The following is a 26,303-nucleotide window of genomic DNA, read 5'->3' on the forward strand; positions in this document are numbered from 1 at the left end:
CAATATACAACTCACTTTTATCAGCTCTCCGACTCACAAATCTTAAACGATCCTCCATTTTTGATAGGATTATAGTCCACACTCTTTGACCTGGCATTCAATCTGGTTCCAACCTACTTTCCTAGCTGTATCTTTCTACTATATCAAATTCTGAACCCTTAACTCCAGTCAGGCTACTATAATAAAAAACCTATCTTCATACTGAATTTTTGCATCTTGTACTTATGTTTATGCCATCTCTCTTCTTCACTTTGCTTCCCCTTTATAATCATGTGAATCCTATCTATCCTTCTAAATCTAGCTTTATGTTCTCCACTCATTTAAAAAAAATTTGTTTCTGACTAAAACAAAGACATTGGTAATTTAGGAGAGAAAAAAATTAGACTGTGTGGGAGCACACATACTAATGGATAGATAAACACAACAACAAAAGTAAATTATTTAGCATGTTGCAAAGTGACAACTACTATGGAAAAAAAAAAAACAGAGCAAGTAAAGGGGATTAAAACTATAGTGGGAGGGGGACAGCTTGCAATATAAAATAGAGTGATCAGGATAGGCTTTATTGACAAAATGAAATTTGAGCAGAGACTTGAAGGAAATGAAAGAATTAGCCATGCACAAATATGGAAGAATGTTCTGGGCAAAGGAACAGTTAGAACAAAGCCCCTAAGGTAGAAGTGGCTAGAAGGAAGCCAGAGGGACTGATGAGTAAAAAGGAGGAGGAACAATAGAAGCAGATGAGGTCAAAGAGATAAACAGGTGGACAGGTCAGGTAGGGCCATATAAGCTATTACGGACTTGGACTTTAGTATTTTACTCTCAGTGAAATGGGGAACCGTCACAGAGTTTTGGGCAGAAGAGTGATAAGCCAGTGGTTCCCAGTCAGGGGTGATTTTGTCCCCATGAGGACATTTGGCAGTATCTGGAGACATTTTTGGTTGTCACAACTTGGGGTGGGAGGGTACAACTGGCATGTAGTGGGGTATAGGTCAGAGATGCTACTAATTACCTTACAACACAGGCAAGAAATCCTGATATAACCTTATGTTTAATAGGATTACTCTGGCTGCTGAGTTGAGAATAGATTGTAGGGCAAGGGCAAAAACCGGGAACTTGGTTCAGGAAGCTATTGTAGTAATCCAGGCAAGTAATGGTGGTGGCTTGGACCAGGGAGGTAGCAGTGGAGGTGCTAAGAAGTGGTCCATATTCTGCATATATTTAAAGGCAGAACAACAAGATTAGCTGATAATTCCACCAGAGAAGCAAGAGAAAGAAGTTATGGAAGGATGGTGTTCCATCAACTGTGATGGGAAAGGCTGTAGGATACAACAAGTTATTTTGGGGGAAAAGATTTGGAGTTTTAGGTTTTGGACATATGAGTTTGGTCAGTCTATCAGACATCTAAGTGGAAATGTCAAGTAGGCAGTTAGATATACTCATCTGCAGTTCTGGAAAGATTGAGAAAGGACAACCGAGTAGGTAGGAAGAAAACCAAGAGTGTGTGGAGTCTGAGAGTTTAGTGAAGTGTATCAAAGAGGAAGGGTTAACTTTGTCAAATGCTGCTGACCGGGTAAGTAAGACAAAGACTGAGAACTGACCACTGGACTTAGCAATGTGGAAGTCATTGTGACCTTCATGAGAGCAGTTTTGGTGTAATCATAGGGGCAAAGTCTGACTGGAGGGGGTTAAAGGAAAAAATGGGGAGGAGAATTAGAGCTAATAGCACAATTTTGGGAAGTTCTCCTGCAGAGGAGAATATGGAAATAGGGTAGTGGCTGGTAGTAGTGGAGTCAAGAACTTCTTTTTATTTGTTCTTGTTTTTAGTGAGAGCAATTACAACATGTCAATATGCTAATGAGAATGATCCATCAGAGTAAAAAATTGATGATGTCGAAGAGAGAGAAGAAAAATGTTAGAGAATATCCTTGAGCAGGCTAAAGGGGATGGGATTCAGGACTCCAGTGGGGGCACTGGGTCTAGACAGGGGCAGGAAAGTTTGTCTTTGTTATGGATGAAAAAGATGAGTTGAAAAAGAAGAGATGACAAGGCAGAGCATACAATTCCAGATGCTGGTCGAGGTGCGGGGCTAGGAGTCTGTGGAAGGTTTCCTTATACTGCTGTCCACTCACTCTTTCCTGGGCACCATGATCTCAGTGATCTCTCCCTCTTGTCATTTCTATTGCATTTATTCTGTATCACTTGTTTGGTATTTATAACACTAGTATTTGTTAATGTTCCAAATGCATATGTCTTACTCTATAACTTAACTGTAAATTCCTCAAGGGACGTGTGTTAACTATTTAATCCTCATAACAATGCTAGAAATAGGTACTACTATTATCTCCATTTTTCAGATGGGGAAACTCAGGCATAGAGATGTTAAATAACTTGCTAAAGTCATACAGGTAGTAAATGGAGGAGCTAGTATTTGAACTCAGGCAATGTGGGTTCAATTCCAGGTTCTTATCCACTTTGTGGGCATAGAATCCATAGGTACCTGTCTTATAGTTTCTTTTTTTATTTTACAACACAAATGTAATCTCACTCACTGGTTAAAAAAGAAATGGCCAAATTACTTATAAAAACTACTTTTCTGCTGAAAAAGAACATTTAAAATACAGAGATAAGCTGGGGGGAACGGAGAATGGGTAGTTATTGTTTACTAGGTACAGCATTTCAGTTTTGCAAGATGAAGGGAGTTCTGTGGATGGATGGTAGTGCAACGGTGAAGGTACTTAATGCCACTGAACTGTACATTTAAAATGGTTATGATGGTAAATATTTTGTTATGTGTATTTTATCACAATTTAAAAAAAAAAGCTAAGATGCAGATGGGAAAAAGAAAAAAAAAAAAGCAGCAAAGAGCCAGACCAGGACCAAGAGAGTACAGACAACTCCATCACTTCATGTAACCATCTAAGTAGCCAATATCTTTAAGGCGAGGCCAGAGACCTCCAAACTATCTGTGCTAAGTGCAGCTGCTGAGAAATGGCCAACCATGCAGACATCGATTTTTACACCAAGAGGGTACATCAGTGGTGATGATTAAGATAAAATCAACAAGTTGTGAAAAGGAAAAAAGATAAAATATAACCTAAATTAGTTTACGTTAATAAAAATTAAAACAAAGATAAGACAACAAAATATAACTAAATAGAGCTATCAGCACATTCTGACCACCTAACCACATATGCCATGCAATTCCTAATTAGGCGAAGCTCTGGTTTCTTTCCTTTATTGAATACAGACCTAATTGAGAGGGGCTTCAGGAAAGGAGGCTTACTATCTGACATTTTATAGTCATGCACTGCATAACAATGTTTCGGTTGAGGCCAGACAGCATTTACAATGGTGGTCCCATAAGGTTAGTACCATACGGTCTAGGTGTATAGTAGGCTATACCAGCTACGTTTGTGTAAGCACACTCTGTGATGTTGGCTCAACGATCAAATTGCCTAATGATGTATTTCTCAGAATGTGTTCCTCTTGTTAAGTGACACATGACTATATTGTGTGTCTTCTCCACCAGAATATATCTTCCATGATAAAAATCTGTTCTGTTTTATCATTTTCTTCCCAATACCTGGAACAGTACAGCTAGCATACGGCAGATGATCAAAAAAAGTATTTACTGAATGAATGATATGACCAGAAAAAAAAACGTATTCTGTTAGGTCTACTAGAATGCCACATTTCTTTCCCCCCTCTTAACACCACCAAGTAATCTGAGTTCTGTGACTTCCTCAATTCTTACAATCCTTGCTTCCCCTCTACTTTTACCAAACTACTTCTATGGCCTCACCCTGAACCCAGAGCTACTCCATCTTTAAGCTACTAAACAATAATATAGGTATTTTTGATCATTCGTTCAACAGATATTTCATATATCTAACTATACATAAGTGACTACAACCTTTCTCTCTAGCTCTTATTATAATTCTTCATCCTTATCTAAACACCTAAGTTCTTTTATCTTCCAGTATCTTACACTGCTGCACATCTTTTTTGGCTATTCTCCCCAGAAGAGACAGAGAAGATTGAAATCAGACTGGTTTGTAGCATCTTTGAAAAATTTACTGACCTCATTGTTGCGTGCTGACATAAAGGCAAAGTGAAATACCAAGTGCAGCTCAAAGGAGTAATCAGAAACTTTCCCTGAAGCTGATACAGGCCCTTTCCCCACATTATGAAATCTACAATCCCCTTCCTGTTAGGTACCCTCTCATCACCATAACAACCTGCATGCCATAAAAACAGGTGAGCCATTACAAGAAAGGCAGAAGGAGAGAACTTTTGATGTTGCCTTTCAGGAGTCCCATTCTGGTAGTCTATAACTTTTTCTTGAAAAATCATTAACTTCATCACTAAAATATCAAGTATTACTCTGTGCTGCAATGCTCTTAGGGACTAGAAGTATTATTTGCTAGTAAATTAAGTTCTTTCTACTCCTGTTACCATTTGCTTTCTGTGTCATCATTTGCTTTGTGTTTGAATTTTGTAGTTTTTGTTTGTTTGTTTCCCCATTTGATATCTTAGTTCAGTGGGCACATATCTCTGCCTCTATGCAGTACGTCAACCTCTCATAAACTTCCCTTTCTTACTTGTTAAACTGCAATAATAAAGCTCATTATTAAGGTTATGTATAAAATTATCTTTGTAATTTTATAATTAGAAAAAAGGCTAAAAGGAACTATACTATACCCTTGCACTACATAACGACATTTTGGTCAATGATGACCCCATTAACAAGAGTGATCTGGTAAGATTAGTACCATAAAGCTGATGTGTGTACTTGGCTATACCATCTAGGTTTGTGTAAGTATATTCCATGATATTTGTACAACAATGAAGTCACCCAACAATGCATTTCTCAGAATGTATCCTCATCGTCAACTGACGCAGAACTGTAGAGGAAGATTATTTTATTGGCTTTTGGCCTAAAGATACAGAACCTCAACTTGGATCATTATTTGATTTACAAATATATGTCGAGTCCCTCCTATATGACAGGCACTGTTCTCAGCATTAAGGAAATAAAGATAAGTAAGTCCTATATGATCTGGTCCCATTACCCCCCTGACCGCATTACTACTATTCTGCCTTGAGGACTCATCCAGCCAGTGGCCTCCATGCCATTCCCAGGCACGCTCTCATCTTAGGTCACTTGCTCTGGCTGTTTCTGTTCCCAGAATCCTCTTTCCTCAAATAAATACAGGGCTAACTCCCACTTTTCCAATAAGGCCTATTCTGACTACCCTATTTTAAAATGTAACCAGTTCTATGTAACCAGTCCTATTTTCCTTTTGTCCCCATGTCACTCACCACCTAACATATTATATAATTCATCCATTTATTATGCTTATCATTTGCTTCTCTCCACAAGAATGCAAACACAGAAGGACAGAGGTCTTTGCTTCTTTTATTCATGGATATATCCCAAACACCTAGAAGAGGGCCTGACATAACATGAGCACTCAATACGTTATTTGTAGAACACTGTTAAATACAGGAACTATAACAATTCATAATCTTCACAGGAAAGAATTTATTAACAGTGATAAATTCATTAAAAGAGGGATATACATAATGTGCCATGATAACCCAAAAGGAGAGGCACCTGGAAAGGTTCAAGGAAAGCTACTTCTAGAAGGTCACGTTGAGTGAAATAAGGTTAGGAATTTGTCATAAAAATCAAGATAAAAGGTACTGTTAGCTGAGAGAACAGAAGGATACCCTATAATTACATCAAAATAATTTGTCTTAATCATCTTTATGACACTAGCCCCCCAATACAGAGTCTGGTACATGGTGCCATTCAATAGATATTTGCTGAAGTGAACTATGGTAGAGAGAAAAGATTAGGTACGGTCTTTACGTAAGTGGAGAAAGGTCTGAGAAAGAGTAATCAGAGAAGCTGAAAGAATCTGGACAGCATTATGTCAAGGAAATCTGATGTAAATCCTATCAGTGGTGTCAAATGTTTAGAGGTCAAAGAGGATCAGGCTGGGTGGCCAGCCCAGTGGTGCAGTGGTTAAGTTTGCACGTTCGCCTTCGGCAGCCCGGGGTTTGCTGGTTTGGATCCTGGGTGCGGACATGACATGGCTTGGCAAGCCATGCTGTGGTAGGCGTCCCACATATAAAGTAGAGATAAAAAGTACAGGAAGATGGGCACAGATGTGAGCTCAGAGCCAGTCTTCCTCAGAAAAAATAGGAGGATTGGCAGCAGATGTTAGCTCAGGGCTAATCTTCCTCAAAGAAAAAAAAAAAAAGGATCAGGCTGGAAAAAAGCCCTTTGGGTTTGGTACATACGAGGGAGCAGATTTAGAAGGGTAATATGGGCAGAATGCAGACTACAATAAATTAAGGAGTCAGTATGTTAAATAAAAGTAGAGAGTGAACAGACTATTCTTCTGAGAAGATTACAAATATTCTCAAATATGTTATCATCTCATCTTACAGTGAGGACACTGAGACTCAAGGAAGTTGATTTGTCCAAGTCCATGCAGCCAGCAAGGGTTTGAAATAAGATGTGGAATAGCTTTTCTGACTAATTCTCATACTACTTCCATCCTCCTCACCAGCATGGTCTTTTGCTGTCATTCATACAGTGGTGGGCTTCATAGAATGGACAGTGAATCCACCATGAGATCCCACCAATATTCTGGCATAATCAGGGAGGAAATAAGAGAGTGCACGAAGAAAATTTCAAGGGCAAATTCAGTGCTGGGAAAAGAAACTGGATATTTCCAAAAAGGGTTTGAGGCAATGAGTGCAGATGACATAGAATCGCAGTAGCAGAAGATACAGAACACCTGCAGATCTTACAGTTTAATTCCGTTTGCCTGTGCAAAGAATAAAATTTATTCTTTAAGTCAGAGTTTCCCAACTAGTATGCAGGAAAGGGTTCCGAGTGTGTGGTGATATTGATTCCCTTAGCCCTTAAGGTTGCAGGTCTACAGATCTAAATTCTCTTCTATTTAACACAATGTGTCATATAACTGTCATGGGAATCTGTGAGCCATTGTATGAACAAGTTTGGAAGCACTGTCCTGGGTTACTTCTAAGCGAATGATTACTTTAAAAAAATGTTAGTGTAGGGACCTTTAAACCTTAAGATATTATTTATATTACTCACATATTCAGTGAGATAAAACTCTAGAATTAACTCTCTATTATAATTCAATATTCAAAGACAAGGCCAAATGATGAGTGCTGTCAATTTAATTTTTCCTCCTTTCCAAATATACTAAATGTACTAAAATACTTGAAATAGATTTACCAAAGATATACTATACTGGGTAAGCTTCAGCACTTAAATGATATTTTTTATCTGAATTAATATAAAATGAAAAATAATATAAAAACATACCTGTGGGGCATATCCAGGAGGCATGTAAATAGGAGGCACAGAACCATTTGGGGACATCATTGGAACCTGAGCAGGACCTGAATGGGTCACAGAAATGATGTATTAATCCAAGATTACTTAGCAAGCTAAAGTTGAAAACAACTTGAATCATACTTTGAATACTTCATCTAAACACTCAAACTAATAGTGACTATATTACTATAAAAAGAAATTCAGATAATTCACCTGTTATAAGATATAAACACTTATCTCGTAGAATGCACTGATTACTCTTTACCTGCAGCTGTGTTTCTCAAACTTCCCTGGTGATCATAATAGTCACCTGGGGAGCTTTTTAAAACACACAGATTTCCAGGCTCTCCCAGTGATTCTTATTTAATATGCTTACAACGGAGTTTTGAATAAGTATATTTACTTTACAAGTATTCCAGGTGATACTTATGATTGTGCAAGTTTAGAAACACTGACTTAGAGAAAATCAAACTAAAGTCTGCATATAAAATCAATGAAAGATACAAAAGGCAAAATTTTGAAAAGCAAGAGGAAAAATTAAGAAAAAGTCAAGAGAAAAAAGCAGTAAAAGACTAGTTAGAAATTTGGAACTTGCTTTTGTTAGGGTTAAAAGCCTCTTGTCTAATACGTGAGTCATGTCTGTGGGGACTTGAGAGCAAAGTTAGAGAAATGCAATACGTGTATTTAGCTAAAGAAAAATTCTTTTGTTTCTTACACTGAAAAGTTCCTAGAAAAGAAAAGGAAATTCAGCTTGTCTTATTCTACATTTCCTTTCATTTTTATAGTGTTATCCTTTCCAAACAACTTTTATAAATATTATCTGTTTACCTTCTCTATTAACCTTTCTGGGATAAAATAGGCACTACTTTTGGAAGGTGTGTTCTATTCTTTCTAGGGAACTAAAATCTTCCTTGCTTTATGTAATTTTTTAAAAAAGTATCTCACCTTCAGATACTTGTTCCTCGTAACTTAAGGCCGAATTGCCCCTCACCCACTAGTTTTTAATAACTTGGGATGAAACCTTCTCACAGAGCCTAATAAAGGTACCCAAGAGTCTATGAAGAATATAATGAGGGAAGAGTTCCTTTCATACGCAGAATTTCAACCTGAAGATACCTATAGTGGATCTCAGTTATAACAGAAAAGAGGAAGAGCTTAGTCACAGGGCAGAAGAGAAAAGAAACAAATTTCACTAGTAACTTTATACATACTTCAGAAGAACAGAATAAAGAGCATGAAGGTTACAGCAAATCACAGCCACTCTCCTCTTTCTAGGGAAGGGGGAGGGGTGAGGACTCAACAACAAAGTGGTCGTGGGGGAAGGGGAAGGGAGGTGAGAAAGGCAGGCAAGGAAAGAGAAAACGTAGGAAAAAGGGGAGTGCAGGAGGAAAAAAATACTAAAGAGTGGTAAGGAAAAGGGGGAGTGAGGAGAGGGTGATCACGGAGGGAGCGGGGAGGACAAGGCAAGAGGGGAAAGAGGAGAGGTAACAGGAGAAAAGGGGAGGGTAAGGAAGAAGACAGGAGGGGAGAAGAGGGCTGGAAGGGAGGGAGAGAAGGGGAGAGAGAGATGAAAAAAAGGGGTGGAGAAGGGGAGGAAGAGAGGAAAGAAAGAAAAGGTAGGGAGGGGAAGGGAGAGAACAAGGAAAAGGCTCAACTGGTTAAAAGGAAGTAAAGGAGTGTATGTGTATGTGGGACAGACTACCAAATTAAGCTATATAATGACCATATAAAAAGAACTTTTCAACAAAATACCTCCTCATCTAAAACAAGCCCAGCAAATACATGAAGTTGTTTAGAATATTATCTTAAAATAGCTAATTATATATAGTAATACTAATTTATTATGTGCTGGGCCTTTTATATATTTTTTATCCTCATAATTATTCTATTAGGTAAATATTATATTACTCCCATTTCCAGATGTGGAAAATTGAGGCAGAGAGGTTAAGCTGGCCCAACTGGTAGAACAAGGATTCAAAACCAGGCAGTTTCATTTCTAAGGCTATATCTCTACTACATATTTAGTAAACACTAAAGTACTATGTATTATTGGCAACTGATGTAATTTGAGGCTTAAGAACTATGCTCTGATGTTTCTAAGGAAAATCAAGGCCTTCATTATTTTTATATCCTTGAAAGAAAGGAAGAATAAAATGTTCCTAAATTTAAGCCACCATTACCTATTTGCCAAACAAAACTTGTATGGTGCTTTATACTTCTAGACTAGAAAGGCTTCACTCAAAACACACCTTTTAACTCCTTATGCTGCACTCAAGAGAAGATGAGAACAGTTTAAAACTAATCCTTGTTCATTTCTATTAGCTAATTTATATAAAACTATAGCAAACTACTTTTCTGAATCCTGAGAGCTGGCTTACATCTTCGCAACATGTGAAATTTAGCTGGGAACCAGAAAGAGAATTCATTGAAAATCATATTTCTAATCTCAGTAAAGAGAATTAACATTTATTGAGCTTCTATTATACGTGGCAGGGACTGTGGTTCTCTTCACATGCTGTCCAATTTAATCCTTATATCAAGTCATCAGAATAGGTTTTTTTTTTTTTTTTATTTTTTAGCTAGCAGAGTAAAAAACAAGTGATTGTTGATTATGTGTAAAATTGTAAAACAACTTTGGGTTGCCCTTCTTTCACTAAAAATATGAATACATAAATACTATGTAGTTAAAATTCAAACCCTATTATACCTTGAGAGCTGCTAAAATAGTTTATAATTTAGTAGTACAAAATTCTACTTTATCCTTTAATTATATTTAAGTGTGATACTGAAAATAGAACACAACAAACTCAACCTAAAATAAACCTGCAGTAAATACATTACTAGTTGCAGTCCAGGAATAATGATTAACTCATCTCCCTATGAAGTAATCATTTCACCCTAGCATGGAGATTTTCTTATCCTAAGGCAGAAATGGTATACAGTTATATATTTTTTTTAAAAAGACAATCATGGATACCATATTTAATATCTAAAATACTGGTGTGAAGTAATATTCAACACTGAACACATAAAACTCCCATTGTATAAACATAGTAAAATACAAGTGTTGATGTTTATAACTACAATACAGCACCATTTCTGTTGCTATTCCTGTCTACAGTAGCAAAACCCTTTATAAAGCCTTCCATACTTAATGATACAAGTGTTCCATTACTTTCTTGTGTCAACAATACTTTTTAATTTACAAATACTAAAAAATTAACCACAAAACGTGATTAAATGCAGTAAGCAGATTTTGTCCCAATGAAGACGTTAAATGTGTTACAGACTCTATCAGTAAATGCACATATGGCACAAAGATATCTGAACTGGAGATGTACCTGGCAACTCCTTAATAATCTACATGATTTAAGTAAAATCTACCCCAAATCATAGAGCTACTGATTTTTTAAGAACATATTTCCTATTCCAAAATCTTGCAAAAGAGGAAACAATTCTATTCACCAACTGTCTTAGGAATTTGAGAAGCCCCTCACCTCACTTCCTTAAAAAGTGCCATCAATGACTTAAAAAAGACATTTCATCTAATAAGTTAAATTATTCTTTATCTTTTCTTCATTACTATACATTCACGTTTAAGAGTGTTTTTTTAAATGAAGCTACTAATTTTAAACGAAGCTACTAATTTTAAATTCTTAAAATGCAACGGGCTGCTGACGTGCTACACATTCTTTATAAGTAAGCTTTCACAATGGCTTCCAAATAATCTAATACCAATTTTCAGATTTTAGTTGTAATATGAAAAACCTAGTAAAACAAATGCATTGCAAAGGAATATTCTGTGGAATATAAAATCAGCCCAACTCTACACACAATCTTATCTTTTTATAACTACATGGTAACAATTTAAAATATTTTTATAGCAATAGATTTGGCATCTATTGAAAAAACACACAGCATGCCTTCAAATTAATACAATGCTTTCTATGTTTTAAAATAAAAGCAGAATGTTCAAAAACAGTCAGCAAATCTTACCACTCATTTTGTTTTTACAGTAGCAGCAGAGAACAAGAAAATCCAACAAGGAAACAGCGTAGTACACGTTAACAGCTTTAATTGGAGAATGGCTTTCGCGTTTTTTTTTTTTTTTTGCAAAGCTGCGAGAGGAAAAGATCCTTTGACCGAGTCACGTGATAACTATCACATGACCTGCACTGACCCGCGGAAAAGGAAGGGGAAAAAAAGGGAACGTTCCAGCTGGCAGCATTTCGGGTATGGTAAATGATTAAAGGATTTCTACTGCCGCTGCCTTGAATTTGACGATGTTTCATACTTCCTTATGAACCGCTCAAAAGCTCGCCGTAATATACGTACAGAAATACATATTCGATGTAAAACTATTCTCTGTTTTCACTTTTCTCCCATAACATCACAGGCACTGTCTTCTCATTCAAATTTTATTATCCAGCACGCTGCTTAGAAAGTTTAGGATACATATAACATTTATTAATTTAGAAGATTCGTCCTGAAATGTCCTTGTGTAACTTGATCCACCCTCCGTATTTAATCCTTAAGGAACGCCCACAGTACTTGATCAATGTGTTCCTCAAATGTGGAATTTATGTTTCAGGCTGGCATTTGCCTCTCAAGCTTATAAAGGCTACCCTTTTTTGTTTGTTTGTTTCACTTTCTTTTTTTCCTGTTTGTTTTTTTTAAAGATTTAACTGTGACATAAATACGGATAGGTGGTGGGTGGAATTCTTACTCGTATCTATGAAATCTGAAAAGACAGGTTTAGGCTCAGAGCACTCTACTCAAGCACACATGGAGACCAGGAAGGAGACCAAATGTGTTCAGTTAACAAGAGAAGACTGTAAGAACTTTCGGAGGTCTTTTCATTACTTTATGGTGCTATGTAAGTTAAGGAAATTTATTAATACCTAACGCAAACATACAGGTAAGGATAATGATTGTGATTTGTAATAAATTGCACAATGGAAAGAAAATGGATTTTGGTATCAAAAGATATAAGTTTTAATAACAGCTTCAATATTTATTACCAAGGCAATTTATGGCTCCTCTTTGAGTCTGTTTCCTTCTGTAAAAAGGTTAAAATAATCAACTTCATAGCATTGTTGTGAGAATCAAATTAAATAAATTTACAGTACTGAGTACACTGGTTGGCACCACTCTATAAATGATAGTTATTATTATAAGTAAATGTATGATCACCATGCGTTTTCAAAAATAATAATTATATAGTGCAGAGTATGTGCCAGGCACCATTTGGAGTGTGTTACATGTGTTAATTCACTTAATCCTCACAATAACTGAAGTAGGCATCATTTATACGTAAGGAAACTGAAGCAGAATGCAGTTAAGTAACTTGCCAAGGGCACACAATGAGGCAAAGCCAGGATTATCTAAGGATAAGGGTATATTTAAAAAAATATATGTAAACCATGTTTGAAAAGGCTCAGTCACCCAAAAAGGTGGAAAAGAACTGGTAAGAGATAACCTGGAGCAATAGGTTTCAATAAATACATTCCAGACACCCAAGAGGAGATAAGACACTAAAGGACCATTCTCACAAGTGGGAGAAGGGTAATTATTAACTTCTAAGTTCTTACTAAAAGGCCAGGCTTCCCTGAAGAACAAGACTTAAGAGCAGAGAGTCTCCTGGTCTCAACAGAATCTGCTGGTAAATGTTGGACTCAACCTCTCAGTAAATCCAACCATGCTTCTGATCTTCAGTTCCTAAACAAAAAGCAAGCCCCTGCAGCCCACTTCCTCATTTTGGCTCACGTTCTCGCACAGCTGTGTTTCCATTTCTTGATTCTTTCTTTAATTGATTATCTCTTTCTCAATTCTTTCCATTGTACTCATTAGAACCTTTTCCTCTATTATAAAGAAATTTCCTTATATCCCTCAACCTTTTCACAGAACACTGGTTCCTGTGCTTCCTCTAAATGAAACCTGGCTCTCCCCAGGACAGTTTTTCCAGCAACCCCTGAGAGCAGAGGCTTCCCATTCTCTCCTGAGGCAGTCTCCAGATACCCCAAGGCTGCTTCCCATTACCACTGTTGTTCCCATTTCATGCTAAAGTTTCTTTTTCTTTGAGATCATCCTGTCAGTATACCACCCTCTACCCCATCACTGCTGTCATGCTCAGCCCTCATTTATTGAGAACTTTAGCACTGTGTTGACGGTTTTTTGTCTCTATCCCAATTCTTGCCCATCAGCACAATGAATTTAATGTCCAAAAAACCTAGGCTCAAACTTTCTTGAACTCCTCTTCCATTCTGTTTTTAGTAACCCACATTCAAAGACATCCTGGAACCTATCACTTAGAATTCCACTATCTCATCTTTGAAATCTTAACCTTTCATATTTTAGTCTCTGGGCACCACATCTACCTTTCATCTCTCTAATTCTCTTTCCTCTACATTTGTTCTTTCTCATAATGATCTCTCTTCTCCTGACCCAGCATTGCCTTCAGTGCCTTATTTCCTTTCCAAACATCCATGTCTTCCTTTTACTTCCCTTCCCTGGAAAATCCCCAATTTTAATCCATCAGATAGTTACCTTCTCTTCTCTTAGACTTGAACTCTAGAAATCTAGACTGGCATGTTTATAAGTTTAGTTATCTCCAACCTTAACTGAGCAGTCAGCATTGCTCTGGAATCCTTTCAGGAATTTATCCTAATAACCCATCCTATTTTCTAGAATGATTATCAGAGATCCTCACTACTCTTTAAGGACCTTCCCCAACCTGACCTCAAGCACTTATCTCAGAATAAAATTCAACTCTTTCAAGGTTATCTACAAACTTTTCTCACCTCCTTTTTCTGTTTACAGAAGAATCACTGTCCCTTCACTAAGTCAAAGCTCTCTCTCCACTTCTACTCTTGATCTGATCTCTTATTTTCTCCTCCACTGGGTCTTTGCTTAATTGGTCATTTCTGTCTTGTTCACTATTTTCAACTGTCTTCAGGACTCTTCTAACAAGACTTAGCTCTATACCTTTACTATCCTTATAGTTGGCACAGAGTTCTAATGCCCAGGATTAGTGACACAGTCCATACTTTTAAGGACTTTTCAGTTACAATAAGGAAAATATAAGATAGATGTATTTTGTTTCCTAAAGATCTTGTTAATTCAACAATGTGCATCAAACATTTTTTATAGGAATAAACATAAAATGAGAAGATGCATTGAGAACATTAAAATTATAGGAATGAATTATGCAAGAATGAGCATATTTTTCATTTTCTCTTTCTTACCTGATTATATGACAATTTTAGCAAACTTAAAATGCACCTGCTTTTTATTTTCACAACACTATCTCAAATATTTTTGCAGAGCGCTCTCTTAAATTAATAGCACGACATGTCATAGCCACTGTTTGGACTTCCTGATACCATTTTAACATTAACTATTAGCATTCCTGGACTACTGATTTTCAGGTAGGCTTGTCAATACAAGCACTAGCACTATACTTGGGTGACTTTGTTTATAAGCACTTATTGCATACCAGACACTGGTCTAAGTGCTTCACAGAAATTAACTCATTTAATCTGCATAATATCCCTAAGAAGTAGAATATTACTATTTCCATTTTACAGGTGAGGAAAGTAAGATACAAAGAGGTTAAGTAACTTGCAAGGTCTCACAGCTAGTAAGCTGTCAATAGAATGAGGTGGTCTAGCTCTGAAATCCATGCTCTTCACCACTACATTACACTGCCTCTGTTGTTTAGGATATAACAAATTATAAAATAAATGAGAAGACTGCAGCACAAAATTCATTTGAAGATAAACCACAAACAGAAAAGGCACTAAACCAGATAGTAAAGCACCAAACATTTGGATGAAGACTCCACACAATACTCCCCAAATATCTGCCAGTTGCATATAATGATAACAAAGCAAAATGTACCTAAATGCATCTCACTGAAACTGTTCCAAAGAAAGATCCTAAAAGTTTCTAGTGAGTGATATGGAAACAGTCAGTGAATTACTTAATAGCCAACCTGTTCCAAAAGATAATTTAAGATATAAGAGATACACACAGTACCAAAAACAAAAGCTAAAAAAACCAAAACAAAAAAGATGACAAATTAAAGAAAACAGAAAATTAATATAGGGAAAATTAAGATAGAAAAAATAATATAAATAAGAACTGAGGCTGGTCTTATGCCCTTTCTAGAACCAGGCCATAGAATGCCTCTGGTTTATATGAGCTGAAACGTGATTAAAATTAAGACACCAAGGACCACACTGTCAAGCTAGTCCTTATCTTTTGCAAATCAAGTATGTCTCAAACTGCCATAGAGCATGGCCCCAATAATTTGGCTTGAAAAAAACTAAAGCAGATATAATCCACTGCTGACTTCTGCCATATATAAAATTCAGTAAAGCATCTAAATAAATGTCTAACTTTAAGCAATGTACTCTCAAAAATAATTACAGATGGTCCCCAACTTACAATGGTTTGCTTTACGATTTTTTGACTTTACAGTGTTACATTCAGAAACTGCATATACACTATGATACACATTCAGCAGAAACTGTATTTTGAATTTTGATCTTTTCCCGGGCTAGCAATATGTGGTACGATACTCTCTCGTGATGCTTAGCAGTGGCAGCGAGTTGCAGCTCCCAGTCAGCCAGTCGATCATGAGGGTACACAGCCAATACACTTGCAACCATTCTGTACCCATACAACCATTCTGTTTTTTCACTTTCAGTACAGTATTCAATTACATGAGATATTCAACACTTTATTATAAAATATGCTTTGCGTTAGATGACTTTGCCCAAATGTAGGCTAATGTAAGTGTTCTGAGCATGTTTAAGTAGGCTAGGCTAAGCTATGATGTTCAGTAGGTTAGGTGTATTAAATGCATTTTTGACTTACGATATTTTTAACTTATGATGGATTTATCAGGACATAACCCCATTGTAAGTCTTGGAAGACCTGCAGTAGCAAAATGAACAGGTAAGACAGCTGAATCAGTTGGCTTGCAGAAGGGGATTCTATGAGGCAAATTAAAAGGCGGAAGAGTTGGCTCTGATTTTATAAAATTCTTTCCAGCAACAAACAAACAAGATCAGTTGTTTACTAAGGTTGCTCTTAGACTGTAGTAATACATCTGGGTCATTTGCATGTCAGAAAATTTAAGAGGCAGACTCATTTAGCTCAGCAAAAAGTGGTTCAAATCATTAAGATATAAATTTAAAAGAATGGGGATGTGAAATACGTCCCTCTTCTACTCCTCTACAAATATATACCTAATCCTTCAAAAGACTGACTGACCATGAAGGTGACCCTCATTCTTGTGGCAGTACAGGTTCTGAATAAGCATCTAAATAACAAGTGGTAAGCTCATGCAGCTTAGACCATAACTGATGCATGTCCATGGAATCAATGGACCAAGGTAAGGTCAATGAAATCTGCAACTAATCAAGTGCTCTATGGGGAGAGTCTATTGCTGGGAAGTGACTGACCATGATATATGCAAATAATTACAGGAAGAGAAGAGGAGCAAAGGATTAGAACGTATAACTTTGTTCTTGGGCACAAGTCAAACCTTGTTTCTTTTAAGCCTCTCTTTATTTGCTTGCCCATGTTTTTCCTCTTTTGTCTTTCAGGGGCCTTAGTCACCTGCAGATCTGGCCACACAGTAGCATTTTCTTTTTCTATGACTGTCTCCTTTACTTATATTAAACTAAGGTATCAATTTAACAAACTTTTTTTGTTTTTGGTGGAAGATTAGCCCTGAGCTAACTGCTGCCACTCCTCCTCTTGTTGCTGAGGAAGACTGGCCCTGAGCTAACATCCATGCCCATCTTCCTCTACTTTATATGTGGGATGCCTACCACAGCATGGCGTGCCAAGCAGTGCCTTGTCCGCACCCGGGATCCGAACCAGCGAACCCCGGGCTGCTGAAGCAGAACATGCGCACTTAACTGCTGCGCCACTGGGCTGGCCCCCCAAAAGTTTTATTTTACATGATGCATGCCAGTAGGAAGCAAATGTGAGGATCATCCTAAAACCAGACATGTTTTAGATTGACTGGGACACCAGTGAGGTGGCTAGATGAGGTTAGGAGGCTAGATATTAACCAGAGAATGGTAAATACCGACAGATATCTGTGTTCTAATGTAGTATTTCCCAAATATTTGGATTTATGTACCAGTAAAATTTCAAAACAAATTCTGGGGACTCATTAAGGTAACCAGCTTTTTATTGGGCCAAGTGATGTCATTAAAAGGAAACCAGGGAGAAATTAAGGACAGATAGAAGGAAGTCTATCCTATATTTTCACATCAATTCATCGAGGAAGGATATTTTAACCTCAAAATAGTAGGAGGGAGTTCAGAATTTTAAAAAAGTCTCTAGGTTGAATAAATTTAAGCTTACTGAAAAATCACTATATTATCCTTATTTTCTCCATTTCTTATACTGGTGAAATTTCCCCAGTTCTGTGGACAAAGATTTAGGAATAACTCATAGTAGTAAGAGAGATAAAGATTTGTCCTCAAGGCTGGCTAAGCTGTGGTGATGGAAGAGGGAGAAAACAGAGCAGAGGATGGGTAACTATATTATCATCATTCAATCTAGGACCCCTTTGAAAGTGAAAGAGAACACTAAAAAATCATTAAAATTCTGTATTTGGAATAGTTCTTCACTGACTGACAAATTGCTTTTATTATATTGAGGGACATGAAAAGGAATTCTATTAAAATTATGAAAAAATAAAATGCTTTATTAAAAAACACATATGCACATACATCAAAGAGCATTTTATAGCCTTCTTTATGTTGAATATATGAATACTAAAGAGTAGTATTAGCAGAACAATTATTCTTGGTACACATCCATGTATTTTAATCAATTTGTTAGCTATATCTGTCTCTAATTCCATATCACTGATATTTAACTGAAAATTTTCTTTTTCCAATGTAGTCTTACTTTTAATTCTTTCATAAAACTGCCTGCAGGAGCTGGCCCGGTGGTGTAGTGGTTAAGTTCGCACATTCTGCTTCAGTGGCCCGGGGTTCGCAGGTTTGAATCCTGGGTGTGGACCTACACACTGCTTATCAAGCCATGCTGTGGCAGTGTCCCACATACAAAAAATAGAGGAAGACTGGCACAGATGTTAGCTCAGGGCCAATCTTACTCACCAAAAAAACCCTGCCTCCAACTATTGTATTTTATGATCAATAAATTTGAAGCTGTTGATATCTTCAACTGACTTTCTACAGTATTTTAATTTAAGACTATAATACTTGTATTAAGAAAATACTCTGATTCTGAGGTGCTATCTGGTAAGGTGGGAACAAATTCTGCTAAGTCGAGGACATTCTCAGTTCTATTTTTTCCTTTATGAAATGTATAAATATTTCAGTCCAAATATTTTCACTGGTACTATAACAATACCTTCAAATATTTTTACAAACAAAACTCAACTGAATTGTCTCTACTTACGATTCTTTTGAATGTTTTACCAAATTTAGAATTTTTTTTAGCTCGTTGCTGAAAGGGTTTATTGTAAAAGAAAAAAGCACTGCCACTAATAGTTATAGATTTATAAGATGAATGACAAAACTATTCACACTCTTTTTAATATATTCTAGGCAGGGGTATTTAGAATTTATTTCCTCCATATATTTCATATTCATCTAACCTATACACTTTCCAGTGATCCCTCTAACTGGTGGCCTGGTTACACCAAATGGCCAGCAGGGGCAGCAGCATCACATTCTTCAGGAGTCACCAACACCAGGAGACTGGAAGGAGTTAGCAGTCCCTGGCCCTCAATATCTTAGAGTACTTTGCTTTACTACTAAGTATCTTAACTGCTATCTTTGACTTGCTTCTCACAAGGGTCAGGAAAAGAGAAACAGTTTATTCTGGTTGCCTTGAGATTTAATCACAGGTTAAAGCGAAAACAAGAGATAGATAAACCGCTTACTAGAGAACATGGCAGAAGCTGGAAATACAAAATGGTGGTCGACCAGATGCATCACAGCTTATTTTAATAGAACTACTAATTATACTCTGTTAAAAAATGAAAAGTCTGGGACAAATATTAAACTGGTTAGATACACGATGAGAGGCATAAAATGGGACTGTCCTAGACAAATTGGGGCATGAGGTCACCCTATTAATGGGAGATGATTATTTGTTAAGACTATAAAACAGCTGGCAACATTTATTCACATGAGGCAAGCAATTAGCACAGGCCTTGAATCTACGAATTTAGCAAGTGGGTGATTATAATTTGGGAGCAGAATGAGGAAGAAAGTTATCAAAGAAAGAGAAAAGATCCAGGTCATTATTTATGGCTTAGATGTTTAGGGGCCTTTCATTTCCTTGAAAATTTATTATTCTTTTTTCAGGCTGGATAAATTAGACTTCTTAGACTAGAGGCCTAAGTATGATTCAGAATTATGGGCAATTTCATTTATTTATATACAGGTAATTGAAAATTTCTATAAGTAGATTAGCTAGGCAGTTAGATTTATCAGTGATAAGCACACTAAATAGGAAAAGTCTGAAGAATGACTATCATATTATGGTTAGAATCTACCTTTAGCACTAAATTGAACTGTATACAGATAGAAAACGAAGTAGGAGATGTGTTTACCAACCACCTGTTTCTAAACAGGAAGTTATTTTTAGTGCTTTTGTTTAGAAAGCTACAAAGGCTGTGATATTAATGTGCATGAATGTAGCAGGTCGTGAACACTACTATTTTTAGTATCAGTCTAATGTGAACAATAATGAATCATTCTTTGTTATTCTACTAGGAAACAGTGGTTGGGATTTACTCCAGCACATTAGGTTAACTGTGTCTCAATAACTGCACACCCACACGCTGACATCACACAGGCAGTGATACGGATCAATGACGCAAATCCTGTCAGGATCAAACATTAAGGCCACAGCGGTTGAAAAAAAATGCCCACACTGACAGGGGAGACCAGTCATCCAACATGCACAGACTGCATTAAATCAGCACTGCTGATGTTGAAAAGAGTTGTGTTCAGTTCTTTTTTACATAATAGCTAAGCCTTTTCACTTTAATTACAGATTTTACATATAACAGACTCTGTATTTATCTTTAAGTTTCCCTACAACTTCTGTGGTTTAAGGTCTGGACCTTTGAAAACATGTCTACCAGCCACGTGTTATCTGGAAAATGGCCATAGTAGCCAGGCTCTTCAGACAGACCTTTTTCATAACATGCCAACATTTATTACCCTTTTTAAATAACATGTTGTGCTTGACAAATAACATTTAGATTTACATTTGGAGCATTATGCCATGGCCTCACAATTCACTGCTACCTCAGAGTCTTCTTCCCACTGTCAGCTTATTTGGGCTCCTGCTGTTTTCAGTTTTATTGACATCAGAATATTAATTTTTCCCAATTATTTTATTGAGGTCATAATTGTTTATCACATTGTGCAATTTCAGATGTACATTATTATTTATCAGTTTCTGTGAAGACTATATCATGCTCACCACCAATAGTCTAATTTTTATCTGTTCAAGATCCATATGTGCCCCTTTACCCCTTTTGCCCACTCTCCCCAACTCCTTCTCTGGTAACCACTAAACTGTTCTCTTTATTCATGTATTTACCTTCCACATGAGTGAAATCATACGGTGTTTGTCTTTCTCTGTCTGGCTTATTTTGCTTAACATTATACCCTCAAGGTCTACTGCAAATGATTTTGTCTTTTTTATGGCTGACTGGTATTCCATTGTGTATATACACCACATCTTTATCCATTCATCAGTTGATGGGCACTTCGGTTGCTTTCACATCTTGGCTATTGTGAATAATGATGCAATGAACATAGGGGTTGCATAAGTCTCTTTGCATTGTTGATTTCAGGTTCTTTGGATAAATACCCAGTAGTGGGATGGCTGGGTTCTCTGGTATTTCTATTTTTAATTTTTGGGAAATCTCTATACTGTTTCCATAGTGGCTGCACCAGTTTGCATTCCTACCAGCAGTGTATGAGGGTTCCCTTTTCTCCACATCCTCTCCAACATCTGTTACTTATTGTCTTGGTGATTACAGCCATTCTGACAGGTGTACAGTGATATCTCATTGTAATTTTGATTTGCATTTCGCTAATAAATGGTGATGATGAATATCTTTTCATGTGCCTTTTGGCCATCTGTATACCTTCTTTGGAAAAATGTCCGTTCATATCCTCTGCCCATTTTTTGATTGGGTTGCTTTTTTTGTTGTTGAGCTGCAAGAGTTCTTCACGTATTTTGGAAACGAACACCTTGTCAGATATATGATTTGAAAATGTTTTCTCCCAGTTGGTGGGCTGTCTTTTGTATTATTCATGGTTTCCTTTGCCTTCCAGAAGCTTTTTAGTCTGATGTAGTCCCATTTGTTTATTTTTTCTTTTGTTTCCCTTGTCTGAGAAGACATGGTATTTGAAAAAAGGCTACTTAGACCGATGTCAAAGAGAGTACTGCCTACATTTTCTTCTAGGAGTTTTACGGTTTCAGGTCTTACATTCAAGACTTTGATCCATTTTGAGTTAATTTTTATGTATGGTGTAAGATAATGGTCTACTTTCTTCTTTTGCAGATGGCTGTCCAGTTTTCCCAACACCATTTATTGAAGAGACTTTCCTTTCTCCATTGTATGTTCTTGGCTCCTTTGTTGAAGATTAGCTGTCCATAGATGTGTGGTTTTTATTTCTGGGCTTTCAATTCAGTTCCATCAATTTGCCTGTCTATTTCTGTATGAGTACTGTGCTTTTTTGATTACTACAGCTTTGTAGTATATTTTGAAGTCAGGGATTGTGATGCCTCCAGCTTTGTTTTTTTTCTCAGGATTGCTTTGGCTATTCGGGATCTTTTGTTGCCTCGTATGAATTTCAAGATTTTTTGTTCTTTTTTCGTGAGAATGTCATTGGGATTACGAGTGGGATTGCACTGAAGCTGTTGATTGCTTTAGGTAATATGGACATTTTAACTATGTTTATTTTTTCCAATCCATGAGCATGGAATATATTTCCATTTCTTTATGTCTTCTTTGATTTCTTTCAATAATGTCTTATACTGTACAGGGTATAGGTCTTTCACCTTCTTGGTTAAATTTATTCCTAGATATTTTATTCTTTTTGTTGTTGACTGTAAACGGGATTGTATTCTTCAATTTCTGTTTCTGCTAGTTCATTATGAGTGTATAGAAATGCAACTTATTTTTCTTAGTTGATTTTGTACCCTGCAACTTTGCTGTAGTTGTTCATTGTTTCTAATATTTTTCTGATGGATTCTTTATGGTTTTCTATATATAGAATCATGTCATCTGCACACATTGAGAGGTTCACTTCTTCCTTTCCAATTTAGATCCCTTTTGTTTATTTTTCTTGCCTAATTGCTCTGGCCAAAACCTCCAGTACTATGTTGAATAAGACTAGCAAGAGTGGGCAGCCTTGCCTTGTTCCTGTTCTCAGAGGGATGACTTTCAGTTTTTCACCTTTGAGTATGATATTGGCCATGGGTTTGTCATATATAGCCTTTATTATGTTGAGGTACTGTCCTTCTATACCCATTTTGTGGAGAGTTTTTTATCATAAATGGATGTTAGATCTTGTCAAATGCTTTCTCTGCATCTACTGAGATGATCATGTGACTTTCATTCCTCATTTTGTTAATGTGGTGTAGCACATAGATTGATTTGCAGATGTTAAACCATCTCTGCGTCCCTGCTATAAATCCCACTGGATCATGGTATATGATCCTTTTAACGTATCGCTGTATTTGGTTAACCAATATTTTGTTGAGAATTTTTGCATCTATGTTAATCAGCAATACTGGCCTGTAATTTTTCTTCATGTTGTCCTTGTCTGTTTTTTTTTAATTTTTTTTATTGAGTTATTGATAGGTTACAATCTTGTGAAATTTCAATTGTACATTAATGTTTGTCAATCATGTTGTAGGTGCACCACTTCACCCTTTGTGCCCACCCCCCACCCCACCTTTCCCCTGATATCCACTAAACTGTTCTTGGCCATAGTTTTAAATTTCTCATATGAGTGGAGTCATACACAGATTATCTTTCTCTCGCTGGCTTATTTCACTTAACATAATTCTCTCAAGGTCCATCCATGTTATTGAAAGTGGAATGATTTTGTTCTGTTTTGCAGCTGAGTAGTATTCCATTGTATATATGTACCACATCTTCTTTATCCATTCGTCTGTTGATGGGCACTTAGGTTGCTTCCACATCTTGGCTATTGTAAACAGTGCTGCAATAAACATTGGGGTGCACAGGACTTTTGGGATTGCTGACTTCAGGCTCTTTGGATAAATACCCAGTAGTGGGATGGCTGGATCGTATGGTAGTTCTATTTTTAGTTTTTTGAGGAATCTCCATACTGTTTTCCATAGTGGCTGCACCAGTTTGCATTCCCACCAGCAGTGTATGAGGGTTCCTTTTTCTCCGCAACCTCTCCAACATTTGTTGCTATTAGTTTTAGATATTTTTGTCATTCTAACGGGTGTAAGGTGATATCTTAGTGTAGTTTTGATTTGCATTTCCCTGATGATCAGCGATGATGAGCATCTTTTCGTGTGCCTATTGGCCATCAGTATATCTTCTTTGGAGAAATGTCTGCTCGTGTCTCCAGCCCATTTTTTGATTGGGTTTTTTGATGTTTTGTGGTTGAGTTGTGAGAGTTCTTTATATATTAAGGATATTAAGCCTTTGTCAGATATATGACTTACAAATATTTTTTCCCAGTTAGTGGGTTGTTTTTTTGTTTCAATCCTGTTTTCATTTGCCTTGAAGAAGCTCTTCAATCTGATGAAGTCCAATTTGTTTATTCTTTCTATTGTTTCCCTTCTCTGAGAAGGCATGGTGTCCAAAAAGATCCTTTTAATACTGATGTCAAAGAGTGTACTGCCTACGTTTTCTTCCAGAAGCCTTATGGTTTCAGGACTCAGCTTTAGGTCTTTAATCCATTTTGGGCTTATTTTGGTGAATGGTGAAAAGGAATGGTCAATTTTCATTCTTTTACATGTGGCTTTCCAGTTTTCCCAGCACCATTTGTTGAAAAGACTTTCTTTTCTCCATTGTATGCCCTCAGCTCCTTTGTCAAAGGTAAGCTGTCCATAGATGTGTGGTTTTATTTCTGGGCTTTCAATTCTGTTCCATTGATCTGTGCACCTGTTTTTGTACCAGTACCATGCTGTTTTGATTACGGTAGCTTTGTAGTATGTTTTGAAGTCAGGGATTCTGATGCCTCCTGTTTTGTTCTTTTTTCTCAGGATTGCTTTAGAAATTCGGGGTCTTTTGTTGCCCCATGTGAATTTTAGGATTCTTTGTTCTAATTCTGTAAAGAATGTCATTGGGATTCTGATTGGGATGGCGTTGAATCTGTAGATGGCTTTAGGTAGAATGGACATTTTAATTATGTTTATTCTTCCAAGCCATGTACATGGAATGTCTTTCCATCTCCTTATGTCGTCATCCAATTCTCTCAGAAAGGCCTTGTAATTTTCATTATATAGGTCCTTCACTTCCTTAGTTAAATTTACCCCAAGGTATTTTATTCTTTTTGTTGCGATTGTGAATGGTATTGTATTCTTGAGTTCTTTTTCTGTTGGTTCATTACTGGAGTATAGAAATGCTACTGATTTATGCAAATTGATTTTATACCCTGCAACTTTGCTGTAGTTGTTGATTACTTCTAACAGTTTCCCAATGGATTCTTTCGGGTTTTCTATATATAAGATCATGTCGTCTGCAAACAGCGAGAGTTTCACCTCTTCCCTCCCTATTTGGATTCCTTTTATTCCTTTTTCTTGCCTGATTGCTCTGGCCAGGACCTCCAGTACTATGTTAAATAAGAGTGGTGATAGAGGGCATCCTTGTCTCGTTCCTCTTTTCAGGGGGATGGGGTTCAGTTTTTGCCCAGTGAGTATGATGTTGGCTGTGGGTTTGTCGTATATGGCCTTTATTATGTTGAGGTAGTTTCCTTCTATGCCCATTTTTTTCAGAGTTTTTATCATAAACGGCTGTTGGATCTTGTCAAATGCCTTCTCTGCATCTATTGAGATGATCATGTGGTTTTTATTCCTCAGTTTGTTGATGTGGTGTATCATGTTGACTGATTTGCGGATGTTGAACCATCCCTGTGTCCCTGGTATGAATCCCACCTGATCCTGATGTATGATTCTTTTGATGAATTGCTGAATTCTGGTTGCCAAAATTTTGTTTAGAATTTTTGCATCTATGTTCATCAGTGATACTGGCCTGTAGTTCTCTTTTTTCGTGGTGTCCTTGTCAGGTTTTGGTATCAGCGTGATGTTGGCCTCATAGAATGTGTTAGGAAGTGTTCCATCTTCCCTAATTTTTTGGAATAGCTTGAAAAGGGTAGGTATTAAATCCTCTCTGAAAGTTTGGTAGAATTCCCCAGGAAAGCCATCTGGTCCTGGGGTTTTATTCTTTGGGATGTTTTTGATTGCTGTTTCAATCTCTTTCCTTGTGATTGGTCTGTTCAAATTGTCTGCCTCTTCTTGAGTGAGCTTTGGGAGATTGTAGGAGTCCAAGAATTTATTCATTTCCTCTAGGTTATCCATTCTGTTGGCATATAGTTTTTTGTAGTATTCTCTTATAATCTGTTGTATTTCTGCAGAGTCTGTTGTTATTTCTCCTCACTCATTTCTGATTTTGTTTATTTGAGCTATCTCCCTTTTTTTCTTTGTAAGTCTGGCTAGTGGTTTGTCAATTTTATTTATCTTCTCAAAGAACCAGCTCTTTGTCTCATTGATCCTTTCTACTGCCTTTTTCGTTTCAATAGTATTTATTTCTGCTCTGATTTTTATTATTTCTCTCCTTCTGCTGACTTTGGGCTTCATTTGTTCTTTTTTCTCTAGTTCAGTTAGGTGTGCTTTAAGGTTGCTT

At 36.8% G+C, this 26,303-nt stretch overlaps 1 protein-coding gene across 5 annotated transcripts in view; it reads right to left on the reverse strand.

Annotated features, from left to right (window-relative positions):
• FNDC3A (fibronectin type III domain containing 3A) overlaps positions 1-26,303 on the reverse strand; it is a 200,469-nt gene that overhangs the window by 57,116 nt on the left and 117,050 nt on the right. For 4 of the 5 annotated variants that reach the window (XM_044777168.2, XM_044777167.2, XM_070520652.1 and 1 more), the window contains one exon: positions 7,373-7,449. In XM_044777168.2, the coding sequence (XP_044633103.1) occupies positions 7,373-7,449 (77 nt within the window). Of the gene's footprint in view, positions 1-7,372; positions 7,450-11,380; positions 11,473-26,303 lie in introns of those variants that run through there. The other variant, XM_014838932.3, reaches the window with a different exon arrangement.

This window comes from Equus asinus, chromosome 11 (genome assembly GCF_041296235.1).
Source record: "Equus asinus isolate D_3611 breed Donkey chromosome 11, EquAss-T2T_v2, whole genome shotgun sequence".
Lineage (NCBI taxonomy): Eukaryota > Metazoa > Chordata > Mammalia > Perissodactyla > Equidae > Equus > Equus asinus.